This window comes from Vulpes vulpes, chromosome 2 (assembly GCF_048418805.1).
Source record: "Vulpes vulpes isolate BD-2025 chromosome 2, VulVul3, whole genome shotgun sequence".
Classification (NCBI taxonomy): Eukaryota; Metazoa; Chordata; class Mammalia; order Carnivora; family Canidae; genus Vulpes; species Vulpes vulpes.
Genome location: NC_132781.1, coordinates 101,404,326 through 101,417,951, shown reverse-complemented (window position 1 = coordinate 101,417,951; position 13,626 = coordinate 101,404,326). Strand labels below are relative to the sequence as shown.

The 13,626-nt window shown below is 40.4% G+C and overlaps 1 protein-coding gene across 6 annotated transcripts in view; it reads right to left on the bottom strand.

Moving 5' to 3' along the window:
* MYO3A (myosin IIIA) overlaps positions 1-13,626 on the bottom strand; it is a 372,796-nt gene that overhangs the window by 240,197 nt on the left and 118,973 nt on the right. For 2 of the 6 annotated variants that reach the window (XM_026013647.2, XM_072742058.1), the window contains exons 1-2: positions 8,349-8,488; positions 7,624-7,705 (exon numbers count right to left, since the gene is read on the bottom strand). Coding sequence is in view for 1 of the 6 variants with exons in the window: in XM_072742050.1 (XP_072598151.1) it covers positions 7,624-7,650 (27 nt within the window). In the remaining 5 variants the exon portion in view is untranslated. Of the gene's footprint in view, positions 1-7,623; positions 7,706-8,152; positions 8,276-8,348; positions 8,489-13,626 lie in introns of those variants that run through there. The other 4 variants (XM_072742061.1, XM_072742041.1, XM_072742050.1 and 1 more) reach the window with 4 other exon arrangements.

Sequence of the window (13,626 nt, the reverse complement as noted above, 5' to 3'; positions counted from 1 at the left end):
TTCAAAACTTATTTCAAAGCTACAGTAACCAAAAGAGTGTGATCCTGGCATATAGACCAAAAGAATAAATTACAGAGCCCAGAAATGAAACTTCATATACATGGTCAAATGATTTTCAACAAGACTGCCAAGATAATTAAATAGGGAAAGAACAATCTTTTCAATAACTGGGGTTAAGAAAACTGGACAACCATATGTAAAAGAACGAAGCTGAATCTTTATGTTACGCCATATGCAAAAAATTAACCCAACACCCACCCCACCCCTGCATGGGGCCTGGGCTCAGCAAGAAGTCTGTTTGGGATTCTCTCTCTCTCTCTCCCTCTACCCCTTACCACCATGCTCAATCTCTCAATATCTCTCTCTCTCTCTCTCTCTCAAATCAATAAATAAATCTTTAAAAAAAAAGGCAGAAAAAATTAACCCCAAATGTATCAAAGACTTAAACATAAGACCTAAAACTAAAGAACTTAGAAGAAAACATAGGGGAAAAGCTTCGTAACAGTGAATTTGGCAACAATTTCTTGGATAGGACACCAAAACACAGGCAACAGATAAAACAGACTGGATTTCATAATAATTAAAAGCTCTTGTGCATCAAAGAGCACTATCAACAGAATGAAAAAACCTGCAGAATTGAAGAAAATATTTACAAATCATGTATCTCATAAAGGGTTAACCAGAATATAAAAAGAACTCCACCAACATAACAAAATAACCCAATTTAAAATGTGGGTAAAGGACTTGAAGAGATATTTGTCCAAACAGATATTCAAATGGACAATAAGCAAATGAAATGATGCTCATCACCACTACTCATTAGGAAAATGCAAATCAAAACCATAATGAGATACTACTTCATACCCATTAGGATGGCTATTAACAAAAACACAGAAAACAAGTGTTGTTGAGGTTGGGAGAAATTGGAACTCTTGTACATTGTGGAAATGTAAAATAGTACAGCTACTATGGAAAATGAGATAATGGTTCTTCAGAAAAACAGAAGGGATCCCTGGGTGGCTCAGTGGTTAAGTGTCTGCCTTCAGCCCAGGGCGTGATCCTGGAGACCTGGGATCAAATCCCACGTCAGGCTCCCTGCATGGAGCCTGCTTCTCCCTCTGCCTGCATCTCTGCCTCTCTCTCTCTCTCTCTCTCTTTCTCTCATGAATAAATAAATAAAATCTTTAAAAGAAAAAAAAAAGAAAAAAACACAGAATTACCAACAATTCTGCTTTTGGGTATGTATTCAAAAGAACCGAAAGCATGTTATCAAAGAGATATATGTAAATTCATGTTCACAGAAGTATTACAATAGCTAAAAGGTGGGAGCAACTCCCATTGTCCATCAATGGAATGGAAGAGACTCATTAACACAATGCTATATGTACATACAATGGAATATTATTCAGCCTTAGAAGGGAAAGGACATTCTAACACATGCTACAACAGAGGTTAGCCTAGAAGACATTATGCTTAGTGAAAAAAGGCAGTCACAAAAGGGCAAATGTTGCATGATTGCATTTATACATAGTACCTAGAATAGTCAAACTCAGAGACAGAAAGTAGAATTGTGGTTACTAGGGACATGGAGGAAGGAGAATGAATGGAAATTATTGTTTAGTGGGTAGAGCTTTAGTTTAGGAAGTTGAAAGACTTCTGGAGATGGATAGTGGTGATAACAGTACAACAATGTGAACGTACTTAATATCACTGAACTGCACATTCTAAAATGATTAAATGGGTAAATTGTATGTAATCCACATTACAATAAGGATGCAGTACAGGGAAACAAAGTAATGAAAAACATGAAAGCCAAACTGAAATATATGGAAAGGAGAATGGAACGGTCTGCTTGCCCTCAAATCCATGCATGACCTTCCATGTCCTGAATCTGGGGAGCTGAGATCTCAAAATTGTATTTTCCACACCACTTGTTCCCTTGGCTTCCTCCTCTGCTAGATTCTGTCTGTGGGACTCCCAGGCAGGAGACTGGATGGTAGAAGAAAAGGGTACCAGGATATTTCTCCTCTGTTTTCTCTGGGTTTTATGATATCTCCATCAGTGGCTATGTCTAAATTAGAATCTGCCATGGTTCAAGATGGCCTCAGCTTCTGGGTTCTGAAGAGACCATCTCCTTATTGCAATCCTACAGCCCAAGCAGTGATAAGAGTTTTTTGCTATTGCTAAGCATTAACTTACTCCCTATGCCCTGTCTCATATTCAGATATCCCAAAACATTTATAATTAATTCTTCGTATGCCTTAGTCTGTTCAGGCTGTTATAACAAAAATACCATAAACTGGGCAGCTTATAAACAACAAGCACTTATTTCTCCTAATTCTAGAGGCTGGGAAGTCCAACGTCATGTACTGGTAGACCCAATGTCTGGTGAGGCCCCACTTCCTAGACAGCTGTGTTTTCACAATAACCTCACATGAGCTACCTCTCTGGGGTCTCTTTTATAAGAATACTAATCCTGTTCATGAGGCTCTGCCCTCCTGACCTAATCACCCCCAAAGGCCCCACTTCCCAAAAGCATCACCCTGGTGGTCAGGATTTCAACATAGGAATTTCGGGAGGACACAAACATTCAGATCATAGCACCATCTTAAATTCCCTGTTGAACTACCCGGTATTCATTGTTTTCCTGACTGATTCAGTCTAATACACATCCAATCCACTTGAGAAGGAGAGAATAGAGAAATGGAGAAAAAGCAATAGATAATGGCTGAGAGTTTTCCTAAAGAGGTGAAAGGTGTGAACACTCAAATTTAGGAAGTTCAAGTAGGGTAGATAAAAAGAAATCCACAGTTAGGTACACACCACAATAAAACCATGAAACATCAAAAACAAAGAAAAGCTCTTAAAACCAACCAAACAGAAAAGATATATTCCATGTAGAGGAAAACAATTAGAATGTGTGCTGATATTTCTTCTTTTTTTAAAGATTTATTTGAGAGAGAGAAGAGAAAGAGCTGGGGGAGGGGCAGAGAGAGAGAGGAAGAGAAGCAAACTCCCACTAGGCAGGGAACCACACACAGCTCAACCCCAGGATCCTGAGATCATGACCTGAGCAGAAATCAAGACGCTCAACTGACTGAGCCACCCAGGTGCCCCTTGACTACTAATATTTCAATAGAAAGCAGTACTATGAAATATTCAACATATATATGTTTATATACATATATATTCAAATGAAAGGAAATAACTTTCATAAACAAAAGTACCCACAAAAGTATCTTTCAAGATCAAAGGCAAGATAACGACATTTTTTACCAAAAGAAAATTTGTGTTTAACAATGATGACCCCTGGGACGCCTGGGTGGCTCAGTGGCTGAGCGTCTGCCTTTGGCTCAGGGCATGATCCCAGGGTCCTGGGATGGAGTCCCACATCAGGCTCCCTGCATGGAGCCTGCTTCTCCCTCTGCCTATGTCTCTGCCTCTCTCTGTGTGTCTCTCAAAAATAAATAAATAAAATCTTTAAAAACAAAACAAAACAAAACAATGATGACCCTGGAGAAAGAGCACGTTTATAGGATACCTTTCAAGAATGATAATGATCCACAAGAAAGGTCTTGTTGCCAAAAACAGTAAAGAAACTATTACGCATACACATAGATCTAAACTAGCACTGACTGCAAGACACAATAGATAATAATGAATTATAATATAATGAAATTAATAGAGTGAATAATAATGAATAATAATGAAAAGTGTAGTAATAGGATTTAAATGTTCCTAAATTCTGTATATGGTTAAAGAGGAGGTTAGAAAGAATAACTTCAAACTTTTAAGATAAATATACATGTTAAATACATACATTAAACACTAGAGCCTCAAAATACCAGTATGTAAAGAAAGTAGCAGGTGGCTTTACTCAAAGCCAAGCAATATTGATATTGCTTACTTTTTAAAATATTCATCATATATTTTTGCAGAACATTACTGGAGGATTCTTCCCTTAATCCACCCACTTCTGCTTAGCTGTTTCAATTTCACCACATAAAGTTTAAGTTATGTTCAAAAGGAGCTCCTTTCTATGATGGAAGAGATGCTGGAACGTCAACAGGTCAGCTACTTAAATAGTCCCTCTCCACATGTCACCAGGATGATCTCAACACAGAAAATCAGATCACATTATTTCCTGCTAACAAGCCTTCAACATCCATATTCTTACTGAGGTCTCCAGATCCTGAATGATCTGGCTCCTTCTGACACACCTAAACTCACCCTAAGTTTTTCTTCACCACTCCCTGTGTCTTCAGATCCCCTGCCTTCTGACAGGTCTTAGAACCCTGTAAACCTTCTTTTGCTGCAGGATGTCATGTTGTCTTGGCCTAGCCGCTTTCCCAAACCCTCTGCATGGCTGGCGTGACCTTCCCTTATATACACACCAACAGGATCACATACGGTTACTACACCCACAGATGAATTATCCCTGCTTTTAATTTATTGTATAGATTATTCTGCTGGCATGATTCTGAAAGTAATAAAGCCTTCCTGGTTAAAAGAAGCCACTACAAAGTCTGTTTGCCATAATAAACAACCTCACAGAGACACCAGGCTGAATCACCAAACAATTTCTGGGTATTTCCTTTCTCACAGAACTTTACAACAGATCCACAGAAATCTCTGGTCTAGCCCAACTGCAGACCAGATAAACTGGACACACATCCCTTCAGCTTTCCAATAACAGTAATAAAGCATGGTTTAAAACAGACCTTGTCTAGTTGAGTTATATGTATGGTCTGTTTTGAAAGAGCCATAATCAATGTTTTGTTCCCTTCAATTTGCTTAAAGATGCTTTGTAGAGAGGGAAAACAAGGTCTACTTATATACTTCCATACATGTCTTCTTTCTACCACTCATTTTCTTAGTTTGTAATTATGGGGATAAAAGTACTTGCTTAAAATAAACGCTAGAACCAAAAGAAAAGCTATCATTTCCTAGAAAATTTTTCCATAGTTAAAAAGTGGCATTAGTGAGAACCCAAAAACACTTGAAGTCATCAAACACTATTTTAAGCTTTGGTACAAACCTTTAAGCTTCAATGTCCACAGCCATAAAGTGGAATGATAATGCATGTCTGAACTAATTCTGCATTAAGTATCAAATAAGGAAATGCTTCATAAATTGTAATATAGGATTACTCCATTTCTTTTTAAAGATAAAATTTGGGTTATGGTTTTGGCCTACAAATTACCCATTCAAATTAGTAAAGTATATTCCAGAAATCGCAGCCTGAAAAGTCTGCAGGAGGGATCCCTGGGTGGCGCAGCGGTTTAGCGCCTGCCTTTGGCCCAGGGCACGATCCTGGAGACCCGGGATCGAATCCCACGTCGGGCTCCCGGTGCATGGAGCCTGCTTCTCCCTCTGTCTGTGTCTCTGCCTCTCTCTCTCTCTCTGTGACTATCATAAATAAAAATTAAAAAAAAAATTTAAAAAAAAGTCTGCAGGAGCAATGGAGGTGAAATACATAAGGGAAGCAGGTGGGAGGAAATTCAAAGCAGGGGCCTAAAAAAAAAAAGCAGGGGTCTGATGGACACTGGGGTGTACATGCACCCCATCCAAAGGGGACAACCACATCCTGGCATTAGCTGCAATCAGATGCAAGCTCTACCTCTGCTAGCCCTCTTGTTTTTTCAGGAAAAACTATGACTTTGGGAATTTATGTAAAATGAACTAATTTTAAAATATTGGTAAATAATTTTAAGGTATTTGGGGAGCCTGGGTGGCTCAGTGGTTTAGTGCTGCCTTCAGCCCAGGGCATGATCCTGGAGACCCAGGATCAAGTCCCACATCAGGCTTTCTGCATGGAGCCTCCTTCTCCCTCTGCCTGCTTCTCCTTCTGCCTGTGTCTCTGCTTCTCTGTTTCTCGAATAAATAATTAATCTTTAAAAAAATAATAATTTAAAGGTATTCAATTATTGTAAAGTAATGATCTGACCCAAATCAACATATCCAAAAACCAAATTCAGCTTTTATGCCATCACCTAAGGACTTCTCCATGAGGTTTTGTGCTATTTGTCAAGAAATGACCAACAGATATAAACCTAACCACATGGTGTGATCATCCTCAAATCTCAGGAAAAACAGACAATAGTGATGGCTAGCATTTTTCTGACTGCCATATGCCAGCTGCCTACTGTACTTACAGTTTTATATGCATTATGTGATTTAATACTCATCAGAAATATTCCATAAAGGTATTACTGTAACTCACATTTTCAGAAAAGAAGATTGGGATTAGAGAACTTTTAAGGTTATAAAGCTGGTATACGGTAGAGTCAAGAAAAAGGTCAGATCAAAGGTTATGGTAGAAAATTGGTAAAAAAAAAAAAAAAGAAAGAAAGAAAATTGGTTATCGGTGATAGATGATTTCAGTTTAGAAGAGTAATGGTGCCCAACTTGAGGTTCCTGACTCCCAATGTGTCCCCAAAGTGGTAAGGGGTCTTGCGTGAATTATTTTCAAAGTCTAATGGAAATCTTCTATTCACCCTCTGGCAGATAACTGAGTTTGTTTCTTATTACCAAGAAAAGGGAGTTTGTTAGAAACAATCTTTCAAATAATAGATCTAAAGGGAAGACTAATGAAGGGATCTTTGTTTAAAAAAAAAAGTTGTAAATGAAAATTTAGAGCACTGACACTGCAGAAATTATAAAAATGATAAAACATTTTTTAAAAGATTTTATTTATTTATTCATCGAGAGAGAGAGAGAGAGGCAGAGATACAGGTAGAGGGAGAAGCAGGCTCCACACAGAGAGCCTGACGTGGGACTCGATCCAGGGTCTCCAGGATCACACCCTGGGCTGCAGGCAGCGCTAAACCGCTGTGCCACCGGAGCTGCCCATAAAACATTTTTATATCAAAACTTTATATAATCTACAGTCATAGAGACACTTAGGTAGCTCAGCGGTTGAGCATCAGCCTTCGGCTCAGGGCATGATACTAGAGTCCTGGGATAGAGCCCCACATTGGGCTCCCTGCATGGAGCCTGCTTCTCCCTCTGCCTGTGTCTCTGCCTCTCTCTCTCTATCTCTCATGAATAAATAAATAAAATCTTAAAAAAAAAAAAAACTACAGTCATATACTCTAAAGTAGATTTGCACTTACAAATACTTATTTGTTCAACCAAACTACTGGTAGCAACTAATGGACCTTTAAATATTTTGGATTTGGCAGATAAGTTACTTTTCAAACATCTGCACAAAAAAAATTTAGGCTGTAAAGATACAGTTGAAAAAGGAAGTGCAAGACAATGCTATCTATCCTCTTTTGCGATGTGACCAAAATCTCTTCAAGTAGATATACAAAGCTGGTGTGAAAGACCATTCATTATCTTTCACTATGCACTTTTTCACCCCACCAATAATAATAAAAAAAAGGACTAAGACAAATGAGAGTAATATTTCACACATGCTAACCATCCCATCAATACACTCATAAAAAACAAGTTATCGTTGAAATCTTATACATCTCTAAATTCTCCCATTTGAAAACAATTCTTTTCAGAGGCAATAAAAATCAATAACGCGTGAATAACACGGACCCTCATTTATTTGTCCAAACTTGGAACCTGGGCTCCAGCAAATCCAGAAATGTTGTGAACTCGATCACCTACCTTTAGAAAAGTCTGAAAGTAATGCATAATAACGCTCAGATACAAGAGATAAGGTGTCCAGGCTGCCGCTGTGATCCGTGGCCTGCGACACACAACAAAAAAGTCATGGTGTTACACGGATAAGCATCTAGGAGCTGGGAAAATAAACTCAAAGGTGAACTTAAAACATTTGCATAGTGTGGCACTACCGTAACTTTTTTTCTCCCGTCTTAGCATTTTTACACCACTAACACTGGCACAAAGCACCTCATTTCCTGTATTGGCACTAAACAAACCTAGAGTCACTGGATCAATGTGAATTATTTAAAAACAAAGCAAAACACCCTTAATGCTTTAAGAGCACCTACAATCACCAAGAAAACTGCAGAAACAAACCCATGAGGATTCTTCGGCTTTTCCAAAGTCTTTTTTTTTTTTTTTTTTTTTTTTTAGTGCCAAATACAACGGCTATTTCAAGGCTGACGTCCAGTTATCGCCCTAGCTGTAATAAACGATTAATTACTTAAATTTTTTTTGTCTTAAACCTCACTTAGGAAAACTTCAGCAAGGTACAAACAGCAACTCCTGGAAAACAGGGCTGGTGGCAAGTTGAGATGACATCGTTTCAGGTAGGATTCTCCTATTTCTTAACAAGGATCACCATGCTCTCGCCTGCACTTTCTCTGTGCCCAGAAAGAGAACTCTGCAGAGGCGTGCGGAGTTGCAGGAACCCCCGCCCCACCGACCTGCTCCTAGAGAAATCAGCCCCGAGCAAGAGCTCCCGGGCCAACCGGCGCGGCGCCGCAGGTCCCCCGGGACCGCCGGGACGAGGTGCGCGCTCCCGGCCGGAGCTCCCCGCTGCGAGGTCTCGGCGCCGGGCCCGGGCGCGCGGGCGCCCCCCACGCGACCCCCGGGGCCGAGCAGCGCCCCGCCTCCCGCGCCGCGCAGGCCCCGCCCCCTCGGAGGGCTGCCCGCCGGCCCCGCGCGGCCGTCACCCCTACCTGCGCCGGGAGCGGGCGCCGCCGACCGGGCTCCGGGGGCGCGGGCACGTGCGTCCCGCTCGCCGCGCGCCCGCCGCCGCTTCCGGAGCGCGCGGAGAGGGTTGGCCGCCGCCTGCGCGTCCCCGGCCCGGGCTGCCTGAGCCTCCGCTGCCTGGCGCCCGGGACGAGGGGGGGGGACAGAGGGGGGTAGCGCAGCGCCCACCTGGGGCGCCCTGGAGCCCTGGACCCGCTGGGACAGGCCCAGGGTCCTGGACCAAATTCACCTCTTTTTAATGCGCGGCGTCCCCGCCCCCCTCACCCCCCCACCCAACTTACCCCAAGCTACGTGAGGCCGAAAATAAGTGACCAGGGAGGTAGTCGCCCCCACATACAAGATGCCTTTGGCGGTTTGAGGAACCTGGCGCTCGGCTTGGGCCGAATGAGCTGCAAACTGGGCTTCGGGAAGGCGCCTACTAACCGCCAGTGCTCTGGCTGGTGCCGTCCTGCCAGCCCCGTCCTCTGTCCTGACAGTCCTGAGCTCCACGAATGGGTCCACGCTGACCGAGTCCCCTGCACAGCCTCGGGGAACGTACTGCACGTGGTTATGCCTTTCTCCCTTTCAACAGGTGCGAACCACGGTCAAAATGTCCTTTCATTCTGTTCATGATCTAAATGGGCCTGACATTAATGATGTTAGCTAAGTGAGAATTCTAGAAGAGGACAGAGGTTATCTAGTCCTCATCAACGCATCTGCCTTAAAAAAAAAAAAAAAAAGTGATCGTGGGAATAGAGGCCAAAAAGGCATTCAGCATATTCAAGATTCTCAGAAAATACCTTCGAAATCTAGAAATTGAATAGTGATTTTTTCCCCTCAGAATATCGTCTATCTCATATCCGAGGATATCTCAGAATACTGAGAATATATCAATACTAACTTTATGTAACTTTATGTAAAAAGACCCAAAATTTCAAGTTACTTCTTTAAAAAAAAACCAGGATATAAAATATATTATCTAGCATAATAAAAAGAAGTAACCAAGTGGCCACATACAAAATAGGCCAACAATAAGCATCTCAAATACAATGGGAATGGGGCGCCTGGGTGGCTCAGTTGGTTAAGCAGCTGCCCTAGGCTCAGGTCATGATCCCAGGGGCCTGGGATGAAGCTTCATGCTCAGCGGAGAGTCAGCCTCGCCCTCTGCCCCTCCCCCTGCTCCTGCTTCCTCTCCCTCTCTTTCAAGTAAATAAATAAAATCTTTAAAAAATAAATAAAATACAATGGGAAAATGGATCGCATTCACAATAGCAGCAAAGAATATGAAATAACTAGGAATGATTAAGAAATGAGAAATGTAGAAGATCTGAAAAAGTATTGAGAAAGTACTTATAAAATATTTTGTTAACTAGGGAGACATAGGATATCCTTAAGTGAGAAGACAAGACTTTAAATATATAATTACTACCTCCTAAATTAAGAGACAAAAATATTCTAGAATTCATCTGAGAAACCACATAAACTAGAAAAGCTAAGACCAGTGGTTCTCAGACTGTGGTCATAGGGCATCTGAGGTCTTTCAAGCAAAATCAAAATTGCTTTCACAATAATATTAAGAGTTTTTTTCACTCCTTTTTTGTACCCATTCTTTTATAAGCTTAGAGGCAAGTTTTCCAGTGACTACATACTATGTGTTATCACAAGAGATCCAATGCTGAAGCATACATCTTCTATCATGTGAGGCATTAAACAAATTTGCAAGAATGTAAAGGAATGTCATTTCTTCCACTAAATTTCTTTTGTTTTGGAAATTACAGTTATTTTTCGTTAAAAAAATGTTATTTACACTATCATTAATTAATTTACTAGTGTTTTTAAATTTATTTTTAAATAAATGTATTTTTTAATTTCTCAGTTTAATTTCTAACATGGTAAATATCAGTAGATATAACACATAAGTAAAAGCTTTTTGATGTCCTCAAATGATTTTTAAGAGCATAAAAGAGGGTCCAAGACTAAAAAGCTTGAGAACCTTTAAGGAACTTCTCCCTCTGCCTGTGTATTTGCCTCTGTCTCTGTCTCTCATGAATAAATAAATAAAATCTTTTAAAATTTAAAAAAAAAAAATTTTTTTATGATAGTCACACACACACACACACAGAGAGAGAGAGAGAGAGAGGCAGAGACATAGAGGGAGAAGCAGGCTCCATGCACCGGGAGCCCGACGTGGGATTCGATCCTGGGTCTCCAGGATCGCGCCCTGGGCCAAAGACAGGCGCCAAACCGCTGCGCCACCCAGGGATCCCTAAAATCTTTTAAAAAATAAACTATAATAATTAAGAGTAAGGCACTAACACAAAAATAGAACAGTATGTACAATCCAATCGCCTAAGACCATTAAGGACAAAACCTGTGGTCTCGCAGTCAAGTGCACTGACTCATTGCAACAGTGGAGACTCCCCACCAGAGGAACCATGAGTCAGAGGTTTGGTAAGCTCAAAGTAGAGCCAGACTGGGAATAAAAGGGTCAATATGAGGTTAGGACTGCAAAATGAACCCAGGGCTTGTTTCCTGGGATAAACATGGAATGTCATATTCAGAAACACCTCATGTGAAGCTCTGTTCCTGAACTGTAAAACCGTGGCCATTTCTCTCTGTCAAAATGAATTAGAACCTCCAAGGAAGAATGGGATGTTTCCTGCTTACTGATATAATTTAAAAATTAAAATTCCTGATTTTCTGTAATTTTAGAGACATAATTTTCCAGTGAATAAGAAAGTAGCAGTTACTCAAAGAAGATGGCTGTAGTAAAACTTTAGAGCTACAACATGCCCTTAGAAGGATAATGGTTTCCTGTTCATCTTGCAGCTGGCTGTAGCAGTCTGCTAAAAAGCCAGGTAGATTTTTACTTTCTCAATCTGGTCTTTTTGTTTTTCAAAAGAAACTGATTAAATAGTTCAAAATAGATTTGAGTTAAATTTATCAATTATTTTCCTTTATGGTTTGCTAATAAATACAAGAATTTAGCATATGATGTGAAGCCATAGAAAGCAATATAGGAGAAAAATAAATGATTTTAGGGGTGTTGACTAGTTTAGGCAAAGATATGATTAGACCAGTGTGCCATACCGTGCACAAAAGAAATAATGTAAGGATTTAATCTTCTTCTAATCAAACCGGAAGTCTAGAAAAAATATAAAATTAATATCTATCAAATATCTAGGTGGAAAAAGATTTTATATTCAAAAGTAACCATATAGGAAAACAATTGGGAATTTTATTTTATTATTTTTTAAAGATTTCGTCTATTATTCATGAGAGACACACAGAGAGAAGCAGAGACATAGGTAGAGGGAGAAGCAGGCTCCCTGTGGGGAGCCTCATGCAGGACTTGATCCCAGGACCCCAGGATCATGACCTGAGCCAAAGGCAGATGCTCAACCACTGAGCCACCAGGTGCCCCAACAATTGGCAAATTTAACTAAATAATGTGGTATGCCCCTTGAAAATATCAACCAAAACAACCAAAAAACAACAAACATGAAAAGGGAAACAATACTCTAGAAGAAATAAATGTAACAGATCAAATAGGGTTTATATCTTTAATATATTTTTAAAAGTACAATGAAATTGTTAAGCACCAGGACTTTTATCTCTATAGAGATGATAAATGCTCTGTTGAGAGGAAGGGCAGGAGGCCATGCAAGCATGAAGGATTAAGTTGGTAATTCTATGTGGGTTTGGATTGAGAAGTTGAATAAAGGTCAGGAGAAGAGGGTGGTAGTCAGGGAAGGCTTCCCAGAGGAGATATTTGGTTTGCCGCAGAAGGCAGTGTAGGAGTTCATCAGACAGGAGAAAGAATGTCACATCAGACAGAGTACCTTGTGCAGAAATACAAGAGACCTGGAGGAAAACAAAACACTTAAATATGGCTGAAGAGGCATTAGAGATAAAGCTGCAAAATGGGTGAGTTTGGCCAAAGGCCTGCATGCCCAGCCAAAGAGTATAGATATATTTGATCATGGGAGCTATTAAAGAATATTTGGTAGTGAATACCAAAATCTGATAGTGGACACAGAGAGAAAGAGGTGACTTTGGGGGCTCCTAAGGATTTTTGATGGCCAGACTTGGTAATTGAATGTGGAAGAGAGGCAAAGGAGTTGAGAATCACCGAAATGTTCCTTGGCCGTTGTAACATAGAAAGGAGTCTTAAGGAGTCTTATTTTTTATTTAAGTCTTATTCTTGGCAGTAGACAGAACTGTTTTCCAGGATAGTTGGATTCAGCCATTTGAGGGCTTTGTTTTGCTGAATAGAATTGAAAAGTTTAAGACAGGACACCTGAGTGGCTCAGTGGTTAAGTGTCTGCCTTCCACTCAGGGCGTGATCCTGTATTGAGTCCTACATCAGGCTCCCTGCATGGAGTCTGCTTTTCCCTCTGCCTGTGTCTCTGCCTGTCTCTCTCTCTCTCTCTCTCTCTCTCTCTCTGTGTGTGTGTGTGTGTGTGTGTGTGTGTGCGTGTCATGAATAAATAAATAAAATCTTTAAAAAAAAAAAAGTTTAGGAAAAGATTCTGGGGAAAGAATGAAAGGGCCAGGAGCCATTTGATCACATTTTGCTGGAGGATGAGGGGATGGAACCACCTCTTCCATCTTTACATGAAAATCCCTAGTAAAATCTACAGGAGGGATTAGGAAGATGTGCAATGGAAATAAGATGAATTATGAAATCTGGCTTCAAGATACTTCAGACAGACCCACCTGTTCTAGTTATGTGAACTAGCTAGAGAATTGTGGTCCCAGAAACCAAAGAGAAAACAGCAGGAGATGGGATTTGGGATTGGAAAGGATGAATTCTAAATTTTATATATTGAGTTTGAAGTGTAAACGATTATTAGGCATAAGATAAAGCTTTTTAATAGTGTTCAGAGTCTCTCTCATTTAGAATAGATCCATATCTGTTTGTTGCCCAAGAAAGGATAGGGTTTGCTTTTCTTTTGTCTTCTGTGTCACTTTTTTCTGCTTTTAAGCTCTTTTTACTGGGTTAGTTCT